This window comes from Alligator sinensis, unplaced genomic scaffold (genome assembly GCF_000455745.1).
Source record: "Alligator sinensis unplaced genomic scaffold, ASM45574v1 scaffold1032_1, whole genome shotgun sequence".
Lineage (NCBI taxonomy): Eukaryota > Metazoa > Chordata > Crocodylia > Alligatoridae > Alligator > Alligator sinensis.
In genome coordinates, this window is record NW_005842450.1 from 848224 (window position 1) to 874488 (window position 26265).

Below are 26265 nucleotides of genomic sequence, written 5' to 3' on the forward strand. Positions count from 1 at the left end.
AGATCCACAGGTGTTGATCTCAAGTGGTCAGGAAGGTAGGAGCAAGAGGAATGTCTCCTGGAACTTCTCTGAACACTCAACAACCTGACAGCCACCGCTTAACTGCCTGCCAGCAGCAGTGGTACCAAGACATCTCCCAGCACATGAAGCACGCATCACTCCATGCAGCAAAGATGACCTGGAAGCTGTGGAATTCAGAGAAGCAAAGAACACAAACAGTCCGCTTGCCAGCCAACAGCCGAGTTTTTATCAGCAGAAAAGCGAGGTTCTCCAGACATGGCATTTACTGTTGTTGACTTTGTAAACCCGGTCAGTGAGGAAAAGGCAGCAAACCCGAAGGAAGACAGCGGCCTCTGGCTCCAAAGATGCCATTGCTTGTGAACGCACTTGTCTTTTAGTGGTGTCGTGCTCAGGAGCAGACCTCTCGCTTCCCACTTCTCTGGGCTTCAGCTAAGCATTTCAGTCTTTGTTGCTAGTAAGGTTCTCTCTCCCCCGTCTCCCATTCCAGCCTTCTCCTTCAGCTTCCTGCTCTCCTGGAAGGCAAATTCTGCACCCTCTTTTCAGAGAATGCCCTACCTTGGGCATCTGGCAATGCCTCTCCACCCGTACCCCTCGCAAGGTGAGCACTTTGGGGACAGTAGCTGGGCCCTGCTCTTAACATGCGCTGTGGGAACGGAAGTATTTGCTGTCAGCTACAGATTTAGCCTCCCTGCAAAGGGTGCACCTCCCAAGTGGAAGGGATGGGCTACCCTGTTTGCAGTACAGCAAATGTCCTTGAGGGACATTTTCTACCACTCCAAGAACCCTCACACCTGTGAGGGCAGCTGAAGCAGAGGAAGACCAAAGGCAGTGTGCACTTTGCGCCAACCACTGTGAAGGGCCTAGCCTGACTCCAGCCTCTGGCTTTGGCTACTCTCTGAAACAACCCTCATCCCAGTGAGATCACCATAGAGAATCCTGGAGCTACACCAAGCTTAAAGCATCATTTACACTGGAGATTGTACACCTGAATAGCATCTAAGTATTCTAGTCCGTAAGCCAATAGAGGGAAGATGAGCCCACAACAAGCCCTTGGATGCCTTTCCAGAGGGGCTTGCTGATACAGATGCTTCGGTGAGCCTGGAGTTAGCACTTATTGAAGCGAACATCTCAGCTGTTATTCCCAGACTGCCCCCGTTTGCTAAATCTAGTTTGTTACATGCCATCACGTTCTCAGCAACCATGATGCCTGGAGACCGATTTCTGACCCAATGCTTCCCTTCTGGAAAAGGCAGCTAGACAGAGATGGCTACACCCCTTGCCTGTGAAGGCAATCTGGATTCAAGCTGCCTTCCCAAGGGAAGGAACTGAGGCCTAGCAGTGAGACTCATCAGCTCTACTAATCCCTTTCATTCTCTTGACACGAACAATATTTTATTTGTACACAATATCGAAGCCTGGCTCAGTTGTAACATGCTGGGCCAGGATGTTACTAGCCATACCCAGCACATCTCAGCCAGGTGCCTCAATGAAATTACACTACTCAGAATAAAATAAGGGAGACAGGAGTGAGTTTGGAATAAGGAGTCCCGAGTAAAAAAAAAAAAAAAGAAAGAAAGAGAGAACGGTCTCCCACTCCACCCTGGCGGCTGGGAGGGAATAGCTCCCATGCCCCACACTGCTTTGACATGCATCAGCACCGGAATCTGTCTGAAAAGTTGGGAGACCTTGGTGTCGTCAGTGGCTGGTCACTGGGCTTCACTTCCACGCTACGGTACTTGCGAACTGGGTTTGCCTTGTGCACCTGCAAAAGATAAGGGCAAAGGAGGGTGACGATTGCTGGGGCTCTGGCTGCACTCATTTCACTTCCACTACAGTGCAAGATCAGCCACCTACTGGATGCAGCTAAGGGGGGTCGTTGAGGCACAAGAGTAAGGCCCGTGCTCGAGATGCGAGGACCAACACCCAAAGCAACAGGATGTTCTGGGGGAGCACATAGGTGCTCTATGCAAGGTGCTGCTGCCCAGGTTGTTTTCTTAGTTTGGTTCAAGTGTCGCTCTAGGCACATCTATACGGCACAAAGCAGCGCCAGGCAGAGGCCTCAAGCTCGGGAACTGGAAGCAGCACAGCGCAGTGCAGGGCCTGAAATCGGGTGGCTAATACAGCTAGGCTTTAAACCTAGCAGCGAAGCAAGGGGACAGAGGTCAAAGTTGGCTTTGACAGCCTCAGGAATGAACTCCAATGCAATGTGCTCAGTTCAGACAGCGATACATTTAATACATTACTAAACCCAGCCAGACTGTTGTGGTCCTTGCCCAGAAAAGCCTGCTCATTTACCAGTTCTTGTCTCAGCCTGGCAACTTCTTCCTTGCTTTGTTCCTCCACCTGCCGTCTGGCCTCTTCTTGAAGCCTCTCTTTTTGGGCTTCCAACTCAGCCAATCGCTTTTCAAATTCTTGCCGCTCTTTAGCCCTCTTCTCTGTTGCCAGCTCAAAGCTGTCAGGAACTACAGAACCAGAAAGGCTCTCTAAGTTTAGAAATAAAAAGGATAACATTGGTGCAACCAGACAGCAGTCACCCAAAGCACAACAATGTTAGTGCGAATAGAGACAGCCCCTTCTTGCAGAGTTCCACGTCTCAGGCAAATGGTGCTGGGATTTGGGGAGGCAAAGAGAGAAATTGTGGTCACATGCAGGTGAAGAGCTCAGCTGCCAAGCGCAATTACCCCAGACATGGCAAAGATCTCACCCCAGACAGGGAATAGAGATGCTGGCCACTGTAAACAGCTTTATAAAAATGGACTCGGCTCTACCTTTTATAAGAGTTCCCAGTCCCATAAACAAGCCTTGGCCACCTCCATCTCTTAACAAATGGAAAGAGAAAGGAAGACTGGCAGCTGTTATGGAAAAGCCAGCTGTCGCTACAGGGAGCTCCTTGTGTGCTCTTTACCCTTATCCCAAACTAGTATCCATCAATCATCTGCCAATTGCAACATAGCTGTTAATGCAGCTGCCATGTTAGAGCAGGGGTGGGGGGGGTAACGAAGAGGAAACTCCTCCATTCCCTGGGGGGACAGGCTGTTGGGAGGATTTGTTGATTAAGTATTGCACAAGCACTATTGGCCACGTGGATGCAGAGGCAACAGCAGGTCTGAAGGCTATTTAACTGTCAGCCCTCCAAGGCTGGCCAGGGCAGCATGGCAAGGGGCTGTAATTCCACCTGATAATGGCTTGTTTTCTTTCTTTGGAAGGAAAGGCTCCTGGTGCACCACAGTGTTGGGACGAGCTTTGAAACAGGCAGCCTCTTTCTGTCGTTTCAGGTCTTCTTTGATCTGGGAGGGGAGGGGAGAGACAGCCCGTCAGACCCTGAAGTAATGAACACACCCCACCACTGAAAAAGCCAGTTTAGGACTTCAGGTTTAAACAGCTGGAACACAAGGCTTGAAACCTCAAAAGGAACATAGCCCAGAAGCTACTGCCTGCCTGTTCCTGTTGGGTAACTGGCTGGGAGAGCAGCTATGGAAGCTGAGTTTTGCAGGGTTTTTGCAGCACAGCAAATTCCAGTATCATATGGACCAAGTAACAACACACACCTCTTACACAGCACTTTTGCTGGTACATCTGAAAGCGTTTTCCAAAAAGGCGGTGAGCAAAGAGCTCTCATTGAGCATGCCTATTGGGGAGTCACTAAACAAGTGCCTATGGACTGCCGATAAACCTGCCAGTTTGACTCTCCCCTTTAGGGCTGCCGGTTTTGGCAGGAGGCTGGTATTTACACCAAGATAATTCATCCAACAGCCATTATCAATAACCATTTATGAGATGCAACAGTAGAAACTCTAAACAAGTCAGGATATAGGATCTGCATGTCCCATTTCTGCTCAAGCAAGACACTTCAGGTAGAAGCCAGACTTTTTCAAGCACAGCTAGGAATCGGGTTGCTGCAGTCCCATGCCTTCAGTCATTGTCCCATTAGTCTTACCTGTTGCTTCCAGTTCTGTAACTTTGTAGCTCCCCGTTCATCGATCTGGAGGTGGAAGGGTTCAGGTTGCGTTGGGTTCTTCACCTTCTTTTCTGGCAGGTTGACATGGTCAAACTGAGGCAGGGGGAGTGCTTTGAACTTCGGCACCTGCAAGAAAAGTTGCAAAACAGCGGTAAAGCAGACAGCTGGGCACGAGGGCTAGTCAGGCCAAGAACTTGCTTTAAAATTTTCAAGTGGCAGATTTAAAACAATTAAGAAAACCCTGTTTGCACGCAGCCTGTCCAGTTCTCTAGTAGGGGGGAGGCCACAGCCCCTGTTTTCAAAGGAAGTTACATGCGCAAACTCCTATTGAAATGCAATCGATCCTGGGCACTTCCCTCCCTTAGGCACCTTTGAAAAAACTAAACTCCAAAAAAAGCCTGTGTTAATCTGAACACTTCTCTCTTACATCTTCCTCAAAAGCATCTACTAGCAGCCATTAAACTGTATGGCTAAGTGACCTGGTCTAAACACGAAGACTTGGAAGTCAGGCTGCACTGCATTAAGCCTTGGCAATCCCACACATTTCTCAGCACCTACCTCCTCTTTCTGCAGCTCTTCAATTTTTTTCTCCTTTTGTATTAATCTCTCTCTGTCTCGAGCATCAAAAGAGAAGGGGCAGACTTCCACATGCCTCTGCTCTGGGACTTTAGGCTTGAAGGGCACTCCGTAGTGTGGCATAGGATTAGCTTTGATTGCCGGTACCACCTCCTGTTCCTAGACAGCAGTATTAGAACAGATATGAAAAGGCCCCTAAGCACAACAGGTCCCAACCAACACTCCCAGATCACAGCAAACGTAGGGCTTTTGGCAAAGGAGAAAGATTCCAAGTGCTGCTAAATCTAAGGATCAAAGACAGGCAGTAGCTTTGCTCAGCTGGTAACACATATTCCCAGTGAGGACTGAGAAGGGTGACATCCCAAATGCAAAGAGACTAAATCCAAGTATCACTCTTGAGACTGCCTGAGCCACAAGTGAGGATTTTGCACTGTTCCAAATTCTGCAACTCAGAGGCTCGAGTGTAGTTTTTCAACTCAGTGCAAAGCCCCTTCCTCTGCACAGGACGGAGGAAGGAGGATGCACCTTAGCTAGAAAAGCCTTCTTCCTACCCCCACAGCCCTAATCATTACAGAAAAAAAAAAATGCAGATCCCCAGCACCCTCTTCCCTTCTCCACAGTGGAGCATGCACAGCCAAAGTCTCCTGCGACTCCAGAAGCAGTGCAGCATCCCTCAAATGGAAGAATTTGCAGTCACTCTGGCAGACACTACTAGGGCTCTGAAGGAGACTGATGTCTGTGACCAGGTAGTCTGTTTTAGCTAGGAGAGTTAGTCTCCATAGGGTGAGTAATGACAACTGGATTTTTGCAAGCGAGTGACCGGGGCAAAAAGGCGTTAAACTACTCCTTGCACACCCTTGTGCGAAGGCAAGGAGATAGTCTGACAGAACCACCATTACTACTTAAAGTCCTGCTACGTACTGGGACCCAGCAGTCTCCAAAGGCTGTGTGATGCAAAAGACCCCAGTTGCCATACTACAGAACCTATAAACCCTCTCACCTTTTCTTCCTCTCGAGTAAGCATTCGGACTCTGTCCTTCAAGGCAAAGGCCGGGGATTTGGGAACTGTAACAGGAAGTTGCTTCTTTTCTGGAACGCCCTAACAAGGAGAAAAAAGGAAGAAGTCGGACACCTTACCTCTAGCTAGGCAACAGCTGAGGGGAGCAACTTGGTGCAAGAGAAGATAAGCATCCCCTGCAGTTCTTCCCTGATGCAAGACACAACGTTTGGAGATCTCTAGCAGACACTAGTCGCACAGCACAGCTAGTAGGGAGGTACACTCCAAAGTGCTATTGCCCCCCAGCAGTTTTTCCACACTGGCCAAAACTGCCTTGCAAAGATTCTTACCACGACATCCTCTAAGATTTTAGTCGGGCATGGCCTGGAATGGAATTCAAAGGGCTCCTCCTCTTGCTGTTTCTTACTCTCTCGTTCCCGAATCCGTTTCTCTATTTCCAAGTCAAACCCAATTGGTTGCGTAAGCTCTTTTGCAGGGGGCTTCTTGGGTAGGATTGGCCCACCCTCCAAGATCCTGGGGTCCAGCTCCTGAGCTTTGAATTTGTACCTGCATGGAAAATAAGTATGTAGGCAAGCAAGCAGGAAAGAGCCTTTAGCAACTACTCCCTCACCAGAGAATCAGCTACAGCAACTGACGGTTGTGCCCTGCATATTTTACAAGTAAAAGGAGCTGTGCACCGGGTAATTAGCACTGATTAACTATGCCCCTCCTCACATTTTAGACATGGAGCCCTCCAGGTCCACCCTTCCATTCCGTATTAATGCTGGAATGCTTTATCTTAGGCTCCAGCTTCAGAAGTTCAGCAAGTCTGGCTACAGAAGAATTCTGTAATGCATGCAGAGACTGTACTCCCATGACAGGCCAGCATTTCTCTCAGCCAAGAGAAAGTCCCCGACAGCACTTCTGATGAACTGGATTGTTTTAATTTCTTCTTGCATGTCCCATAGCCCTATGGTTTAAATCTGGCTACTCTGATTCCCTTTATATTAGTGCTTATTTTTAAGCTGTGTTTGCTCTTCAAGTCACAGTTTGGCACCTCACAAGAATGTTAGGATGGGTGACAGGTTGCCTTGGGACAGGGTTGCTCTTTCAGGCATCTTCCATAATATTCTACTTACTGCTGGATTTTCTCTAGTTCCTCTGCCTCCAGCTCTGCTGTACTTTTGCAGGTCACAGGTCTCAGACGCCGCTTTGTTTGAAGCACTGGAGTTTTGGGGTTGGTAAGCCTGGCCTTCAGGGGCTTTGCTGGAATTGGACCTACAAGACCAAACGATAGAAAATGAATGGCTATATTTGCAAAAGATGCAGATGCCCAGACCTGGAGAGACTCCCTCACTGCAGACAGAATTACATTCTGCCTCACTGTTCCTTTGCTGCCCAGATTCCCAGCTCATCACTTTGGTGGGATGCAGCAGCTCCAACTTACCTTCGTCAGACCTCTTGCTTCTTAGATGGTAGCGAGAGGGAGTACGTTTCTGGAATGATTCAATCTGCTGAGCAAGGGAGACGTACTCAGGGGCAGTTTCTTCAAACTTCCTTTTGTTCCCTTGGGAGAGATTGAAAGGCTTGGGGACAGTGAGCCCCTTTGCCACTCGTACCTGGAGATAGAAATTGCTGTCATTATGGCGCTCCAAATACAAGATGCTCTGCTGAAACTTCCCATTTATGGTGGACTAGAACATCCATAAAAAGGGCCAGCACCAGCATGGTAAATAAGCGGGGCACTGAGTAACTTTCCTGAACCTTCTGAATGCCTGCCTATTGTCACAGGATCAAAAGACTGCAGACATTAATCTAACACCACACAGGATAACACAGCCAAGCCTTCCACTTGCATTAAATGAAACCCTTAAGAAATCTTCTCCTGGGACCAAATTGATAGCAGAAGCGACTACCCATGCAAGCTACCCAGTCCCTTAGCTGATAGATGCAACTACAACCTCTAAACATCATGCTAAGTGGATCTGTACTCCTCCTTGAAACCAATCCTTGGAATTGGGACTTCATTTCTGATTGATTATTATTTTAGCCAGAAAGAAAGGATGCATAGCTCTCATCTTGGAAAACTGAAAGGTAGGTGAGCTAGCAAAGCATGCCCCACATTTTACATTATTCTCTTTTTAGAGTTTCCTGGGAGCCGAAACAATTAAGCAGCACCCTTGCTGCCCTCTCCTCTCACCGGAGAAGGAGGATGCTTCCTCAGGCCGGACACAAAATTGACTTCCTTGTACTCATTTCCAGGCTGGCTTTCTGTGTGCTGCTTGATTCTCTCCTCAGTGCAGAAATGGAAGTCGACTGGCTTTGTAACCTGAATGATGGCTTTCTTCGCAGGTTGTCCTAAAAGAGGAACCACAAGACTGAGCAGTAGTGAAGGAAGGTCCAAAAACCCCAGGGGGTTGTTTAAAGGACTGACACTGCACATGGTATTCCTGTAAGAACGTGAGTCGGCCCCCTCTCTCTTTTAGAGCACAGAAATTAAGTTTTCTACTTCCAAGTTTTGTGGACCAGTGCAGCAACAAGAACCCTACTCAATGCTGGCACAAATGTGGGCAGAGAGAATGAGCTTGCTCTGCTATCACCCTCCTGCTACTCCCGAGTCAGCGTTTCACCTGACCTGAGCCCCATATAATTATCCCCACCCCTTTGCCCAGCAAGAACTTTGTGCCTTGGGAATTCCCTGCAGAGCTCAGACTGTACCTCCTCACATTGAAAGATGCTCTAACAAAAGCAGAGTGCAGCAGCATTCCTGATCTCCCCTAACTTCTGCCAGGATTCTGAGTTCTGACTGTACTGGACACTGGCTGAGAGTAAGCTAGACTCAAAGACTAGAGCAAGTCTGTTATGCTACTTAGCTCACATGAAAGCCTGGGGACTAAAACCCCTTTCGGTCACTTAGTGTGTGTGCGCGTGCACACACACACACACACTTTGCTTAAGTCACAAGCATTAGGTTCACACCCATCTCACTGTAAACATCCTATTCAATTCCTTTACCAGCTTTGCATCTCTAGGAAGGATTGGCTGAGGTTACATCAAACAAGGGAGATCATCTGGAGAACTGGAGCCAGGGTGTTATTCCCACATGTGCACAAGTGTTAGTGTTTCAAAAACAGTTGTTGAAATAGGCAGTTTCTTGCAGCCCCGCGTTGGAAACGCTCACTCCAACCTGCAGGCCCTTTCAACACACCAGCTTTCACACCATTCACTTGAGCACAAGGATTTTACAGTCCCCAGAGACAAGGCTGAGAAGTACTTCCGTTCCACCATAATAGCTGGTACCAACCAGTAAGAAGCAACCATGACTGAGTGCTCAAACTGCATGCCATAGTTTTGGATCTCTCCAGCAAGGAGAACAACTATTTGTTGGCTTTTCCCTTAGGCTAGATTAAGACCCAGTAATCACTAGGTGGGCCTGCCACACTTGAGGCCTCCAGGTTCACCTAGAGCCTACCTGCACCAGCAATAGCTGCTTTCAGGGACTCTTCGTTCCTCTTACGCAGTTCAACCACCTCCTGCTGCAGTTGCTGCATCTTTTCCAGCTCCTGCTCCTCTGTGCTCTTCAGCTTGCCAGAAGGATTGCTCCTTCTGAAGGGAGGAGTAGGTCAAAAAAGCAGAAACAAAAACTAGTCCTAGCTATGAGGTTTATCCTCTCCGCTCTGACTGCCTGAGATGCTCCTACTACAACATATATGACAGTAGGTAACCCTGGATCAAACAGGAATAGGGGGTTTATGCTCTTCAGCTTCATAATACCACTCAAACAGCAAGATCCAGAAAGCAGGGCAGTGATGAATTATGCTGCTCCATTTCTGGAGGCCTTTCTACAACTTTGGCCTTTACCCTACATAGCAGATCAGCCTTTGATTCCCTGGCCCAAGATAGCATTCAGATAGACAGCAGGGATGGAAAAGGCACCTCCTCTGGGCTTGTGATTTACAGTATACACGTCTGCAACCCCTGAAAGAATGTTCTTCCACCCAGCCACCCTCCACTATTGAAAGTTTTCTTGGAATAACTAAGTTAACAGTTTAGGCTTATTTTACTACTATAGCTACTGGCACAGAAGAAGTGATCCTTGTTCAAGGAAAGCTACCTACTTCAATGTTGGTGTAGTGTGCACATTCAGCTTGCCTCTGGGTTTTGTTGGGGAGCATTCAGTATTGTGTAAGTGTTCACTCTCTGTGGATATTTCAGTCAGCACTTCTCTGCTGCTGGAACTGCAAGGAAAAGACAATGATCAGTGCAAACTGGACAAGCTGTTCTCAAGCTGCCAGCATTTTCAGTGCAAGACCAGTTCCAACTCTCACCACTGTGCACAACAACAAACACCTAGTAAGTTCTCCTGTGGTCTAGAGCAGTGATTCTCAGCCAGGGTGTTGCAGAACTTGGGGTGCTGCCAGATCCTCTGAAGGTGCAAGAAGGTTGAGCAAATAAGCAGATAAGCACAGGCTCAGGCTTGTTCCTGCCTGGCTGAATCCCCACCCCCACTGCCTGGCCCCTCTGCAGGGAGACAAGCATTGTCATATATTACATTTTTTTTTTTTTTTAAATCGGGTGCCACTCATTTCACAGAAGTCATGGGGCGGGGAGCTTAAGACCAAAAAAGGTTGAGAACCACTGCTCTCAAGACATCCCAAAGTATCTTACCTGGCTACACAACATGGCACAGAGGATTTAGTTTTCCCTGGTACTCTGTCAAGGCAGCAGAAGGGAAACTAATTACTAAGGTTTCAGAAATCATCTTTTGCTTCTCAGTTGCACTTTGCATGTACACGCTGTACTTGCTGCTAAGTGAAGAGCGTAGTCCCTGCCTACTTCGAAGGAACACATTCAACAGCAGGTACATTTGGGATAGAAAAAAAACAATAGTTTTCTAACTTAGGACAGTGTTGCATTTAAGCTGAATTTGAGAGCCATTCTAGCTAGAATCCCTTCCTACTCTGATCATTTGACTCCGATCTCCTGAGCAGCATGTCAAGTTTAAAATGAGTTCACACAAACACTGTGTACAGAGTGACAAGACTTAAACTCAAAGTAGTGTCACTCACCTCCCTGGTTTAGCACCTCCCTTGGGCCCCAAAACTATTTCACTTGATTTCTTTATGAAAGCAGTATCATGAATCAGGTCCCTATCACCTCTCCCAAGCCAGCTCTCATACACCCCCATTGAGATGGAAGCCTTTCAAGCGAAAGCGTTCCAATTCCTGGCCCCAAGTAGACCTCTAGCAACATACATTTTCTGCTTTTTCAAGGGTGGAATCTCTTCTTTTTTGACTGAGGCAACTGCATGCATCTCTGCTTTGACTTTAGCCAGGCGTTTGCGCTGCTGTGCATTTTTCTGTTGACCAGACAGTCTTCTGGTCATTCTACAGCAGTGGTGGAGAAAAGATTTAAAAAAAAAAAAGTCCGTCAATTCCCTGATGAGGTTTTTGGAATACATCACGTGGGCCTGCCTGTGCCCCCAACATCTATGAGAAAGCATCACCCAAATACAGAACATGCTACATGCAATTATGTTTCACAGAGGAGAGCAAGGACAGATTACCATTAAGGAGGCTTTGAAGAATTTGATTTCTTAATCAGTAAGTGATGATAAATGTCGATTTCACCTCCCACCGAGCTCAACAAACAAATACTTCCATCATCGATAATCAACACGTATAGAAAGGAGGCCATCAGAAAATTTGATAGCTGATGGAGTGTGTGACGACAGGGGGAGCAGGCCTACAGAATCGTGCTGACTAGTTTGGACCGCAAGTCCCGGAAACCCCAGGGGACTGGGAACAAAGGAAAAGGAAGTGACAAAGTGGACGAGGGAGCTGCAGGTGAGTGGAGCCAGGACTGCTGCTCCACTAATGGCAGTCCTATAGTAGTTACATTTGTCGTTAATAAATTGTCCACCCCCCCGCTCTTAATTCTACACAATCCTTAAAATTTAAAAAAAACTGATAAAAATCTAAATAAAGGCTGTAAAATAAACATTGATTATCTGTCAAAATTATAAAAAAATCAAATTCCGTTCCAGGTGGTCACACCTGGAACTTGTGTGGCAAGGGGAGCCTGCCTGGCCACACAAGTTCCAGGTGGTCACACACACTACAAGACTGCCGGCACCACAGCTGAGGAAGTCCCTTCCCAACCCTGCCAGCAGGGACTCCAGGTTCGAGGCAGGCACAACAGTAGGACAATATGGAGAAGCTTGTCTGAGCGCAGTCTTTCCACCTGTACTCCCCATCCAGGCACTTGGCGTACGGGGCTGCTCCTGGGCTCCGTGTCCCACCCTATTAGGCTCCTCCCTATTAACAAGCCCCTCCTGGGCTATTGGCTCCTTGGCCCCTTTGGTTGCCAGCTGTGACCCAGTCTTTGGCCACTCTCTGGGCCCTGGCCCTGCTCCTAGGCCAGTCAAGACTCTTGGGCTCCTCTGGCCCAGCCAGTCTCCAGCTGTGGCTCCGAGGCCTTAGGCCCCTCTCTGGGCCCTGGCCCCACCCCTGGGCCAGCGAGACCCTTGGGCTCCCCTGGCCCTGCTGACACTTGCCTCTCCTGGACACCAACCCTCTGGGTTCTCTGGCCGTGCTGACACATGCCCCATTTATGGGCTCTGGGCCCTTTGCCCCCCCACTCTGCCCTCGCTCCCAGGCCTGCTGGGACCTCCTGGTTTGCTTATCCCAGCTCGGATGTTAAAGCAGGAGTGTGCCTATATGTAGCCCTGCTGCCCAGGAGCCCCTCTTCCACAGTTTTTAAGACCAGACTGCCTGACCAGCTCAGTTATTGGGCTTATATGCTCCAAAGACCAGCCCCCTTCTGGTCTGGTGTCTCTCTAACTGGCCCCTGCCACACCTGCAGGCTGCTTTTAAAGCAGCCTCTTCTCTTAGCGACAGATGCACTAAGCGGCCTGTCACATTCACCTAGTCTAGGACACACTGCATGTCCTGAGGATAAGGGTTATCACAAGACTCTGCATGAGACTTGGTTAAGCTTACAGTGGGCATTCTTACCTTTGAGAAGTTCCTGCAGGGGCAGAAGCATTGTTGGAGGTGGTTCTCCAAGTTGTCAGGGAGCCAAAAATGTTCTTTGTAACCAAGGTTGCCTGCACCTGCCCTGTTTCTGCATCCTCTGCATCATAATTTTCACCTAATAAAAGTAACAAGGAAGGTTAGTTTCTTCCATCCTATCTTGGTGTCTGCTTACAGGCAAGCCACAGACAAATTTACTAAGCAGTAGCAAACCAAAAGGTCCTGGACTGACCACAGACTGAGAGGCTTTTTCCTTCCTGTTAGAGACCAAGGCTCTAAAGGGCAAGTCTCTGAAAGCAAAAACAAAAGATCTAATTCTGTCAATCCATGCCTCTCCCCCCCAGCTTTCCCAAGATAGTCTATATGCTGATTAACCCCTACTGCTCTCCCAGTAGTTGTAGGGAGCGTAAATTACTTGTTTCAGTTCTCTTTTCTGTAACTTAATGCAGAAGTTTCTCATTGAGTTTAAACGTTGGGGAGATACGAGCCTAGGTAGGCTGAGAGAACTCTTTATTTTATTTCAAATCTGTCTTTTTTTATACTAAGAAATCTTATTTTATTAAGAACTCTACTGTCGAGTAGTTTTTACGCTGTTCTATACCATGGAAAAGCCAGCCAGACAACCTGGTAAGAGAGGGCCTTACAAGAGAGTGTTCTGAAGCCAGGGCACTCCACACACACCTTGGTCCAGGGAGAATTAACACTTCCAGTGGAACTTTTTGCAAAAGGGTTGAGCAAGTTATGCTTAAGGAAGAATATCGAAGACCTCAGAATAGGGGACAGATGGAGCTGGCGCATTGGTGATGTGTACGCTGTAACAGTAAGACTCTTACAAAGCCACAACTCGGTCCAAGGGCTTGGGGCAAATCTAGAATTCTTTTCATGAAGATCGGCAGACTCAGTGTCTCAACTGTCTTTCAGCTTGGTCCCAACGCTAGACCGGTTACATTGTTAGAAGAAAAGGAAAGTGTTAAATAGAGAAAGCCAGAAGGGAAAATACTGAAGAGTCATCTTTCATGGTGGACAGTTGAGAAGATGGAGAATCCCCAGCCTGGTCAGATAAGAAAGATCCCAGAGCAGGAAGAAAGTTTTGACCAAGCATGTCCACAGTGCATTTCTAAACCTTGCCAAGAGTCCATGAAATCTGTAAATCAGGCAGGGATGTTGAGCATCTCTGGGAACTTCATAGGATCATACTAATCAAGTCAAGCTTTAAATCACTCTGCACCAAGCCCTCAGGTTATCTTCTGCCAGGTGATGAACAGGTTGCCCTTCCTCTCCCACCAACTGTGTCAACTTACTGGATTTTACTATCTGGACTTCTGGAAGGTTAGCTTTTGAAACAGCAGGCGTGTTCTGCAAGACAGATATCACATCCTGTGTAGGAAAGACATTCTCCAAGTTGTCTGTACGATCTGTGAGAAAAATGTAAGTACAGCATAATCAATTATTACTGGGGGCCATAGCAGCAGCATTCACGATGAGTCCACTGTAATACCTGCAAATTCTGCTAATACTCCAAACCACGATTTTGACCCTACAAATTGATCAACTATAACCAATTGTAATACCTTATGACTGAAGTAGACACAAGCCCTCCTTAGGGCCAGTATTGACAGTACTATCCACAAAACTTGAAGGGTTTTCAACAACAACAAAAAAGAACTGATTGTAAATCAATGTAATAAAGCCCAGTGCTATGTCTTGTGCTTACAAGAGACGTGTCAAGGGCCTTATAATAACCATCCTTCAATACCTGGAATGACTATGGTGACTAGAGACCACACAGGCAATTTGGAAGTGCCATTCAGAAGCACCAGCACCTCAATGCCACAACTGAGAAGATGTGACTACAGACGTGGAACAAGAGGCTGAAGAAAATACCTGACAGCAAATAAATGAACATCCAGCACCTGAGTCCTTACTATCAGAGGCTGACGAACCATGGCAAAAGTGGCAATGTCTCAACTGCCTACGCACCAGAGTTGGACGCTCCAAGGAACTAATGAAGTGGGGCTATACCATTGGTTCAGCCACCTGGGATTGTGGCACAGAGGCTCAGACTATGCAACACCTGCTGCACTGCCCACTGCTTGAAGACACATGTACAATGAAAGATCTCGCAAAGTACAATAAACGAGCACAAGCATGTGCAATAAAATGGTCAAACGTGGTGCAAAGACACAAGAAGGGATGATCAATTATTCATTACGATGCCACAGAGTATAACTGTGAGAATAACGAAGCCTGCTGTCAGCTCTTATCTTGATAGAGGCGATGTCACCAGTCTTTACACGTGCTATTGGCCAGCATAAATCAGCATGATATATTTGCTGTAGAAGCCGGGCCTAGTACAAGACAGTGTTCCAGACTGGGGACGCATTTTCCTTTCTCCAAGCTTTACCTAAACATACGGTCTCCACCTGCAAGCTACTTACCAAACCAGGAGTCGGCACTATGTACGTCATCATCGCTCAGAGCTGCAAAGTTGATATGGGTGTCCGGAGCATCAAAAGAATAGCGAGAGCTTGGATGAGGCATCTTTAACCCACCTTGCCTCCAGAAGTGTCACTTGTGCCACTGCAACCAACCAACGGTTCCAATTAATGACTAGAAGAAAAAAAAAGCCAACTGTTTTAATCTGGGTACTATTTATATAAATAAACTGGGGAAGGATTGGACAGTTTCACAGGTTGTGAACAGCATGAAATCAGTCACAGACCTGCCCATTTTATTCTACTGATGAAGGGAAAAGCTAGGGCAGCAGCTTTGGCATAGTGGTCAGGTCACTTGGACAATCATAGGGCTGGAAGGGACTCCAGGGGGTCATCTAGCTCAACCCCCTGCTCCAGGCAGAAGCAACCCTGTCTAAGGCTCCTTGAGAAATGTTTGTCCATCCTGTATTTAAAACTCTCAGTATCAGCAACATGGGGCTCAGATCCATACCCCGATGTCTTGTGCTCAGACTGAGCTGCTGAAATACAACATAGCCATACACACACACAATCCAGCATGGCATCAGGGTTAGAAACACATTAGTGTTGGAACGTTTAATTCTGCAGAAAGAGACAGCTTGACCTCCTGGCTCTCCACGTGTGCCAGGCAAGGCTCACTTGTTACCACTCAGTAGTTTTTCCAAGCCATCAGCCTTTGTCTGATAGAGGGACTCCCCATCACGTCTCAGTGCAGCCCTCCCAGGCCATTTTGGAGTCCCGCTACTCCATTTTGCAGCCGGATGAAGGAATCTTAGCAACGCTCAAAACGCCTATTGTGTTCTTGCACAGAGAACGCTGTCTGGCAACGTGACAGAAACGGACAAGCGTATCAACAATCCCACAGCGCAGTCTCACTTGGACAAAAACGGAGGGGTGCTGTGTAAAGCCCTGGAGAACGCTACAGCACTGCCCCCACCTGCCTGGGCAGGTTATAAACACACTGAGTACAACAGAGCAGTGGCAGTAGCTGCCACCACCTCTGAACCAAAACTGCCACCTTTTCTTAGGAAGTGGTAGAACATGGGACTTAAACTAAACAGATTCAAAATGAGAGAAACAGCCCAAGAATTAAGTTACAAATCCTTATGCTGAAAGTCTGCCTTTCATCAGGCATGCAATGAAGTAGAGCACAGCCCAAGACGTCACTGCAAAGATCCTCTGCTGCTGTTGGAACGCTGCTTTTATCCAGTACAAACATTTTTGAGGCAGAAAAATACTCTTGGTCCAGAGCAACGTGAGAACAAAGCTAGCTGCCAATCCAGACCGTCCTCATTTCAGCCCAGAGCAACATATATATGCCTAAAAAAGGTTGGCTCTAGTCAACAGGAAGGTTTGTCCATGCATAAATCAAAGCTGCATTAGCAGGTGCCACCATAATTTACAACCCATGGTCACTCCTCTCTAAAGTTGGCTGCATAGCGAGAAACCTCCAGTTCCCCTGCACAGAAGTGCTGTAGTTAGGGAGAAAGTTGTCATTAGAGAAGAGTCAGCTACATGATTGTGAGGATGTCTGGGCAAGAGCTTAAAAACCCCATAGGAGGCAAAGCAGAAGAGTCACAGCCAAAACCAACTGTAACTGAGCTGAAGACATGGCTGGAATTGGATGCTTTCCTACCCCCCCCTCAATCAGGATCCAGTTTCTGTCAACACTACTCACTTTTTTTAAAATCAAATGCGTCATCTGCATTCTCCCCTCCTCCCCAAACAAATCAATCCGCCAAGCTGGAGCACCAGGCATCACGTTTCATAGATATTTGTACCCAGAGCGAGACTCCGCTGCCAGACTGATGTAAAGTTAGAGCAGTTTGCTGAAGCCAAGTTACTTCTGACTTTTTACTGTGAGAAACCTAGCAAATACTCCTGCTCAATGGGCACAGGTTTTTGCATGAGAAGTGTGCTAAGGTACACTTCTTTGCAAACCTGCATGAGTTGTCCAGCAGCCATTAAGAGGAAATGCTCCACCGGGCAGTTGTAAATGCTACAAGTTTCTTAGAAAGCCAGCAGGAAGCAGGGGATGATTGTGATTAGATTATGGACTACAGCAAACCTAAGACAGACCAGTTTTGTATGTAAATAGTTTGCGTCAATTGATTTGTGTGTCCCTTTGCCATTCCCACACAGGCCATCACTGCTGAAATAAACCCAGATGCACAGAACAGCAGTGGCCTCTTGGACTTGTGTCAGACTTTAGGGAAAGTTAGGGAGTTTATGGTCACTTCTCATCCCCCCCCAAATGCGTTTATTCCAGCAGGTCTGTAACCCAAATAAATGCAGGCAAGCTGTTTTGTGCATACTCCACTCCCCTCCAAAGGCAGATTGGGATTCGGTAATCCCCAGCACACTGGAGGCAGAGCAAAGGCTTCCTGCACAACAGTTAAACAACAAAATGGCATTCATTTCTCTTTCATGCCATCTCCACTTGGAAAGTGACCTGCTGACACCTGTTTATTGCTGGATAGTTTACCCACACTACCGAACACAGAGGGTATTAACATTGCTAAGGTCCCCTCTGGCTCTGGTCAGCTAGCTGACCTATGTACGCTGCATGTGTGAAGGATGCATGTGCCGAGTTACATAACTGCACTTTGCAGAAAGCAGAAGACAAAGGCTTATAAAGGGGAGGTCAATTTGTGTTCAAACAATGGGTTTGTCTACACACAGGATCGCTCCCGTGGGAGTTTGCTTTAAAAGAGTGACTTGCACCCGTTTTCAAAGCAGACCGAGCTATACTGGGACAAGGCACTCCTGTTCCAGGATAAGAGTGCCCAAGCATGGAATAATTCAGGAACAGCTTTGCACTTAAAGCTTACTTTATTCCAAATTAGCTTTCAAGTGTATACCAGTGGTTTTCAACCTGCAATCCACAGACCTCTGGGGGTCTGCGGGCTGTCTAAGGGGTCCATGAAAGAGGACTATGACCAGTCAAAAGCATGTGAATACCCACACTTACAAGTCAAAGGGGTCCACACCTCCATTCAAAATTTCCAAAGGGGGCCACAAATGAAGAAAAGGTTGAAAACCCTGGGTGTAGACAAACCTTCAGGTGGCAGCAAAATTGCATTGACCCCTCATGTCTTTTTAGCTTCTTAATTCTTTAGAAAGAGGATAGATTTCTTGAAAATTAAAGTTTAGTCTTGTCAAGACCGGGTATAACTGAGGAGCTGCAGAGGGACCGAACAAAGTTAAAATATGGTCCTGTTAATTACAGTACATTGCCTAGCTCATGATACGTGTTAAGACGTAATTCATGCTACACATTTATGGTCTAAACCAGTGGTTCTCAATCTTTTTTGTACCAGAACCCATTTGTAAATATTGATGACGCCTTGACCCAGTGCCCCTCACTCCTGACTTGCTGCCCCGCATCCCCAGCCCTCCAGTTTGTGGGGCAGGGGGTGGGAGTGTGGGGCAGCAGGGCCCCCAAGCAGCCCCTGGCAGGATGGAACTCAGCCAACCTGCAGGGGAAAAGCCAGGGTTTCCCATGTTTTTCTCTTTTAAAGGACAATCCATTTTTATAGTTTGTTCACAACCCTTCCATATATTCTTGTGACTCACTTTTGGGTCATGAGTCATGACCCACAGGTTCAGAAATGTTGGTCTAAACTGACCAACTTCTTGTGGTAGAGCACTCTCTCTTTGACAACCAGTCTGCATCAAGCCATAAAATGCTAGGACGCATACAGAATGGGATTGAAAATCCTAGTGTTTGTACATCAATGCCCTCAGCGCACAGCAGGAGTTAAAATGAACTGTTGAGGAAGGGCAAGTCAGCAAGCAAGCAAGAGTGTCTGTCTCAAAAGGCCAAGAGCTCATCCATGAAGTAGAAAGACAAGTTTCTTTAACAGGAATGAATCAGCGTATTGTCACAAATATCACTGACTTCCAGAGCTTAGCAGGATTGAAAAAGGAAGACGAGGCACTTCCAGAGGACATCCACAATTATCTAACTGGATCAAGTTAAGGTATACAAGTCACCCTGCTTCAGGGCACAAGCCTGACAATTAGGGTTTGGCAAGGGAGAAGCTTTCCCTATGTCCATGTTATTACATAACTGCACGTTGTGGGAATTCCAGCTGTTCCTCTGAAGCCTCTGGGTCAGAATAGTGTTGGAACAGAGGATGCACCAGTGCTATTATCCAAATGGTAATTCCTGTGCAGCAGAATTCCCCCCAGCCACTGGGTCACCAAGTCAGATCATTTTTAAAAGTACTGCTTATGCCTTTCCAAACACAACCACATCTGTGCTCTGGGTCACTTGAACACAACAGTGTCTTGACTTTTCCTCTGGCCTGGTGCAGCATTCAGATTGTGCCTTTCTGCAATTCAGCACTCTTTGAACAGACAGCTTTTATAGGAGTGGGATCCAACCCTTTTGCAGGGCCAAACACAACCTGGAAAAAGCTATCCTCTGCCAACTCTCAGCAGTAAGAATGAGGTCCCTCATTGAGGTGCCATGGAAACCTCTTGTCTTCATATATATTCTGCCTGATGGGCACAAATGAACTTTCTGCTCCCCATTCTCAGCATGGCAGAACATGCTCAGATCACGAGATTTTTAATTTTGTTTCCAATACTACAGCCCCCTCCAGCCTCTGGGCAGCTTGGAGCGGAGCCAGGGTGCCACGCTACTCTAATGACATGACTAAATCCAACTACAAATAAAGCTATGGAGGCCACTGGTTTTGAATGCACTCTCTCCCCCTGCTCCCCCTCCCCAAACAGATACCTTACAGGACTGCTGAGCACAAGCCAGAGTCTATATGCGCATAAATATTTGGGTATCGGGGATTCAAAACTTCCTTTTGACTGTGTGGGGAGACGGGAAGGGGTGAAGAGCAAGACAATGCTAGCCTTTCAGAGCAATGGACTTGCAACATTTGATATTTTGATTTCTCAGGGACTATTAGAGGGTTCATCACAACGGTCAGTCGTGCTTTCCCTCCCAACAATGTTAGAACCATGTTTGTTTGTCCGAAACTGGGATTTTAGTTTCCCTTTATCCCCTCCAAAATTCCTTTACCACTTGCTATCCGTGTCTCCTCAGCCCGTACGCTGCAGCAACATTCCTTCCTCCCGAGGGTGCCCCGGCTGAATTCAGGTTCTCGGATCCAACACCGTTTTACATAACCCCACTCGCTGTTGTAACACCCGCATACCAATCTCTTAAGAAATGAGATCTTCAGCTCTGGGTAGATACCGGATCAAATCCCAGCAAATTCTGGAGATCTACCAGCCCCTGTCAACATAAATTAGAAGTTCAGGGAGCGGCCAGAGAGGGGAACGAGTGAGCAGGAACAGAATTTCCCACAAACATCCTATGCCCCAGTAATAGCTCTTCCAGTCAGTCTCCCCTCCCAACAACTCAAAAATAGATAGCCCTGACATCTCATGCTCTGTAAATCAAGTTTTATACTACACAAAGTCAGGGTGTTCTAAAAATAGATATTCAAGCCCCAAACATATCATTTTAGCCAGTCTAGCCAATACACTGTCACAGAAATAGGCATTTCCTTGGGTTTTCAAAGCCTTCAGTGGCCAATGATATCAGTGCTATTTATACACCATTTACCCGAGAAACCTGGTCCAGGTAAAGCAGACGTCCGCTAGCCGTCACAACTCCAGACATCTCCAGACCCTTGTCTAAGGGATACGAAGCAGCCGCGCTAGCACAGGGCTACACGACCCGTTGAGATTACGCGCCTGTCAGTAAAGGCACGCCTGTCAACGTGGCTCCCTTGCTTTACATTTAGGAGGCATCATAACACGCGCAGGCGGGGGGCAGGCAGACGGCAGGCGCGGCGCTATTAAGCCGATTGTAAGCAACTTTGAGAAGTTGAAGAACTCTCGCTCGCCATGTTTCCCGACTCCTCGTTTCGCTAGGAAACATTAATCTAATGGCATTAAAGCACGCCCTCACAGAGACACGCGACTTTTGACAGAGTTTGGATTCCAAGCACGGCTGTTTTATGGTTTAAAACGACGTGCTCGCGTGGCGCAGTCGCAACAGCCGTGGGCCTTTTAACGAAACCTGTAGCTGAAGGGGGGGAAAGGCGGTGAGCAGATAACCCGTGCAGTACAGCGGGTTCGCACAAGCGTAGGGCTGGAAGGGGCCTCGCGAGATCGTCGGGTCCGGGGCAGGAAGGGCTGTGGGGGGGTCAAACAACCCCACGCGGCGCGCGCCCCATCTCCTGGGTCGCTGCCTATTGCGGAGTCTGGGCACACGAACCGTGAAGATGTTTTTCCTTGTATCCAGTGCGAAACCTCCTTCCAGGACTCGCCGCCCGCGCCCCCAAACCCGGCAGAGCCCAGAGACAGCCCCCCGAGAGGGGCGAAAGACATGTCGCTGTCGGGGTGACCGAGGGGCGCAGGTCACCCCGGGAGGCCTGGCTGGCTGCGGGGGGATGCTCCGCCATCCAGACGATGCCCGGCTCGGACAACATTTCCGCCATGCCTTCCTTTTGGCGGCGTCTCGTCGGTTCTTTGCCTCGGGCTGAAAACGGCAAGCGCCCGTCCTCGGTCGCCGCTCTCTCGGGGGCGCGGGAGACCGCTCGCTGCCAGCCATTTCCGCGACGCCCCAATGCGAACGGCCCCCCGGTGTTTTTCGGCCCGGTTCCCCAGGTGCGACACGAACCAGGCCTCAAGTGCTGAGCTCCAGAAGCGGGGGAAGGGGAGGCGGGGTGTTTAAGGGACTCCTTCAGCTGCCATTTATGGGGCAAAGCGCCGGCCAACAGCCCCTGCGGACCCCCCGCCCCAGGGGACGCTCGGGGGCTTCGCGCGACCCCTTTTTGCCCCTCCTGGCTCGCCATCGCCCCCTCTCGGCTCGCTGTAGTCTCCTCCGCGGCGAGCCCAGCCCGGGGACGCGGCCCCCCCGCCGAGCACCGGCAACCCCCCACGGGAGACATCAAGTGTGACCCGGTTTCGCGGCCCTCCCGCCCGGCTCACCTCAGGCCCGCGGCCGCGCCGCTCGCCGCGCTCTCTCACCGCTGTCGCTGCCGCCACCGTTAACGACTTTGAAACATGGCTCCCTCGTTCAAACCCACCAATCAGCGGAGCCCGGCCGCGCCGATTGGGCCAACCGTCGCCGGGGGGCGGGGAGAGGCCCGGGCCCCCGGATGAAAACAACCCGCCCCCTCCGCCCTCCCCGGAAGCCAGCCGCGAGCTCTGAGGCTGCTGGGATATGTAGTGTGCCTGACTTGAGGCGGTCTGCAGGGAGAGGAGTGGAGACACTACAACTCCCAGAAAGCACCACCAAGCGGAGGAAAAGGAGCGTTCACTAATGGCAGCGGCTGGCCAATCAGTGCTGAGAGGGGGCGGGGCCTCGCTTCCCCCAGCTTTCGGGGGGGAAGGTATTGAGGATGCTGGATTAGTCCATTGTGCAGCTGATGGGGGGGGGGGGCGGACAGACCACAGGGCTTCGCATCTTTTGTGTCCTGTTATTTCCCTCCCGCCCCTTATTCTGTGGGTGTAACATTCGCGCACCTACAGACCCGGGGAAAGGGAGGGGGCTGCTGCCAGCCCCCCTTGCCTCCCCCACTGCGAGGTGGTATGTTCCCCCTCTCCAGGGTGCAAAGTTGCACCCCAGTTACCCCCCAGCCCCTGGGGTCTCTCCTCCCAGTGCCTCCCTGCACAGGTAACTGCATTGCAGGCACTGGCAAGCAATCTCCAGAGCAGGCATCACCCCAGGGGCTAGCAAAACCCCACCACATTGAGCAGCTTTTTTTTGACACTCCAAGAACATGAAGCCGGAGCCTTTTAGGATGCTAAAGCTGGGGTGCAGACTCACCCGCACAAGAAAACCTCAGTCTATTCAACAAGAGCACTGGAGAGAAAGAGACTGGCTAGCTGTCACTTGGCACCTCGAACCCTACAGAAGCAGTGAGCATATGCAGCGGCCTTGCGGGCCCCTAGCAATGAGATAAAGTTCAAGGCTTCTCGCCCTGTTTGCCATGACTCAGCAAGAATCGGTTTGGCAAAAATAAAGTGTTTTTCAAGGCTGGTGGAGTCACAAATGAACCATATCCCCAGAGGCAGTGCAATGCAGTCCCACAACTCATTATCCCAATGCAGGAGCTGCAAATGCGCACCATGCTTTGGTCAAACTGATTTACTAGCAGTAGCTCAAAGTTGCAGAAAGCAGATTCAGATTGCACATTGGGAGAAACTTCTTCACAGTTGGGGGAGAGAGAGAGAGAGAGAGAGACTGTGGAGTGGACTAACTGCCTAGGAAAGTGTTGCAGAATCTCCATCCTTGGAGGCTTTCAAGAGGCTGGAGAAGCATCAGTAGGGAGGAGCTATGCCAGGAGTGTGCTCTAAAGAGCAAAGTTGGAAGACCAGGAACCCTGGTTGGGGTATCGCGAGAAGGGCTCTGCAGTTCAGAGCATATGGGTACTGGAGAAGACCAGCGAGCCAAGAGCCTCTTCCCTTCCACTTCGGTTCAGCTATTTGTATATGGGTGTCTACTGGGGAAGGGAGGAGGCTCTCTGTTCGCTAGCAAGAGAATGAAGCAGAACTCCAGAATGGGCTTAGCGACAAAAATTGATAGAGCTGGAATAAGTTTATGGAGAAGACGGGGTCATGGAAAGGAGAGTTCTGGCTGCAACGTGTGTGGGGTTTGCTGTCCCCAGTTGCTGAGCAGAGTGGATGGGGGTGTTTTCTCCAGGCTTCTGGGCTTTGCTGGTTGCCACACAGGGCCAGGAAGGATTATTTTTCCTTTCCCCCCTGTCCTGCGTTGGGCAGGGACTGCCTTCCTCAGCCACACTGGATGCTGGCTACAGTAGTAGGACGCTGGCAGTGCATTACCTGTGGCAAATTACAGTTTGGGGGCAATCTACCTTATAGTTTTGTGACAGGGTTGTTTGTGTAATTTTAAGAACAAGCTAGGCAAGCACTTGTCTAGTTTGGGTCAGAAAGAGATGATCCTGCCTTGAGCAGTAGATGACATCCTGAGGACCTTTCCAATCTATTTTTCTAGGATTCCATGACTTGCACAGAAACATTTGGGGGAAAAGTGCCCAACAAGATTCTCTGCATTGCCACACTGCCCAAGAGCAGAGACAGAACAACAGCATTTCAAAGCTTCACCCTGAAATTGCTGCTTAAAAGGAGCGTTAGTATCGTGCTTTCAGGGCAATTTGACAAGTCATTCTGGAGACTCACATTCCTCCTAACCACTAAATGTTCATTCCTACCCAGCTGTAAGGTATACTTTTAAGATACTTAAAGGTAAAAAACAAACAAACAACCCAAAACAAAACCATTGTCAATGATTTAATTTTTAAGAGCATTAGGACTCAGTTCTCCCCACCTTGCAGCTCCCAGTCTGATTTCTTCCTGTGTAGAGCAGTTGAAAACAGTAGCAAATCAGAACAGTTACTCAATCACAAGATTACACAGTCACACATAAAAGCCAAAACAAAGCCAGATGGCTCAATTATAACAACTGCATTAATGTCCTATTTTGCAGGCAGCAAGAATTTAAGATGGTAGCGCACAATCACCACTGCGAATTTACAGAATCACAGAACTCAAATGGTAAATTAAGGACCATTACTTAATGGCTTGCTTCTTTCTTCTAATTCTTGTTTGGAAGACTAGGTGCTACACCAGTTAAAACAGATCATACTTCATGCCAAATGGGAAGTATGCATTCACAACAAAAAAGCACAAAAAGTCACAAATAGTAACTCTTGAGCATGACTGTTCTTATATTGTTCTTTATATAATATATGAAGAATATACCTGTTCTCTAAAGCAGCATTTTTCAAAATATAGGGCAAGCACCCTGAAAAGTTCCTGGAAGGCAGGACCAGAGTTTAACAGAAAGCAAACAAACAAGCAAAATATGATTCGACAGCACTGAACAAAAACTGTCAGCTAAAGGTGATGGTAAGGAGAGAAGTGGCCAGCTTTGCTGTAATGCAGCATGGACCCCAGAAGTTTGGGAAATGCTGCTCTACAGAAGTCCTACCGTCGTGGACACCAGTGCAGGTCTATAAGGGATGCCACTCAATGGACTCCACGAGGATGAAGAACTGCCTGATCTTGGTTACACCTGTCTCCATCACCTCTCTCTAGCCTACAGCAACACAGTACACCCGGCAGGAAGCCATCAGCTATTAGGAACTCCAGCCAGCAAAGAACAGGTTTCTCCTGGTCACGAAGGCCTATGTGAACACACCCACCCTGCCCTGCCCTGCCTGCATTGGCTTCCCCAGGGTAGAGCAGTGCCAGGCTCAACATCACAGCTGTTCAACAGTGGAGTTGTGGCACATCTAAAGATCACCTAGAGCACACAGCTAACAACTCCTCTGCTTGGAGTTTCTCACCAGTAGGGTCCAGCACACTCATGCAGGACACAGCACTCCCCCAGGACCCAACTGAAGGGTAGGCAGATGTGCCCAGAACCAAGGCCCACTCCAAGCCCCTGTCCTTCCCCCCATTTGTGTCTACAGTGACCACTGACTCTCCCTATGCCTGAAGGAGGATATTGGTACCCAAAAGCTTACAAAGAACATTTTTTCCAGCTATTTAGTTGTTCTAAGGAAAGATATCGCACGTACCCAAAGAACTTTGTCTTTCAGTCCCAATACAGACACCGTGCAGCTTACACACTAGAAACCAAAGCAGTCCTACCCTGCCACTGCATTGCACATGCTTCACCCTGGGGCCAGGGGGAGGAGAGAAAAGCAGAGCAGCCCGTGACACATGCTGCTCAGAGAGTGCCAAAGTGAGCAGGGCACCAGGACAAATACACAGCACCTTGATGCACCCTGGGGTAAGGCCAGAAAGGGGATGGGTACAGATTATGGGGGCATCCTGCAGCTCCCTGCCACCCAGGCCAGGAAGGGGATGGGTGAAGATTATGGTGGTCTGGGGGGGGGCAGTTCTGCAGCCTCCTGAGCCTGACCAAGCGTCTCTACTCCTCCCTTTCTCCCCTCCCCACCCAACAGCATAAAAAGGACGCGGGCCCTTTAACACCAATCCGCCCATTCCCCAGTGCAGCCGAGAGGGGGCGCCAAAGCCCTACGCTCTGACGTAGCCAACGGCCTGCACATGCTCACTAGGTCAACAACGCCCCCACCCCCTTCTTGCGCATGCGCCACTACTCACCCTCCTACCCCCTCCCCGGAATGGCGCATGCGCCCTCGGGGCCCCAAGCCGGCACGGCCCTCGCGCATGCGCACT

At 48.8% G+C, this 26265-nt stretch overlaps 1 protein-coding gene across 9 annotated transcripts; it reads right to left on the minus strand.

The window, feature by feature from the left end:
• Positions 1-227: 227 nt before the first annotated feature.
• TPX2 (TPX2, microtubule nucleation factor) lies at positions 228-26264 on the minus strand. 9 transcript variants are annotated; one of them, XM_006030494.3, is made up of 18 exons: positions 26191-26264; positions 15025-15196; positions 13888-14001; positions 12569-12704; positions 10808-10939; positions 10221-10265; positions 9671-9790; positions 9025-9158; positions 7753-7910; positions 7000-7171; positions 6692-6830; positions 5903-6119; positions 5556-5654; positions 4538-4714; positions 3959-4105; positions 3197-3308; positions 2317-2504; positions 228-1783 (listed from the first exon to the last, which is right to left on the minus strand). In XM_006030494.3, the coding sequence occupies exons 2-18, from the start codon at positions 15125-15127 to the stop codon at positions 1673-1675; spliced, it is 2304 nt and encodes a 767-aa protein (XP_006030556.1). In that variant the 5' UTR covers positions 15128-15196; positions 26191-26264; the 3' UTR covers positions 228-1672. The 9 variants fall into 9 exon arrangements, with proteins under 9 accessions (XP_006030556.1, XP_025068016.1, XP_006030557.1 ...); XM_025212231.1 differs by lacking the exon at positions 26191-26264 and adding an exon at positions 25641-25655; XM_006030495.3 differs by lacking the exon at positions 26191-26264 and adding an exon at positions 22024-22153 and having other exon boundaries at positions 2317-2483.
• Position 26265: the final 1 nt, after the last annotated feature.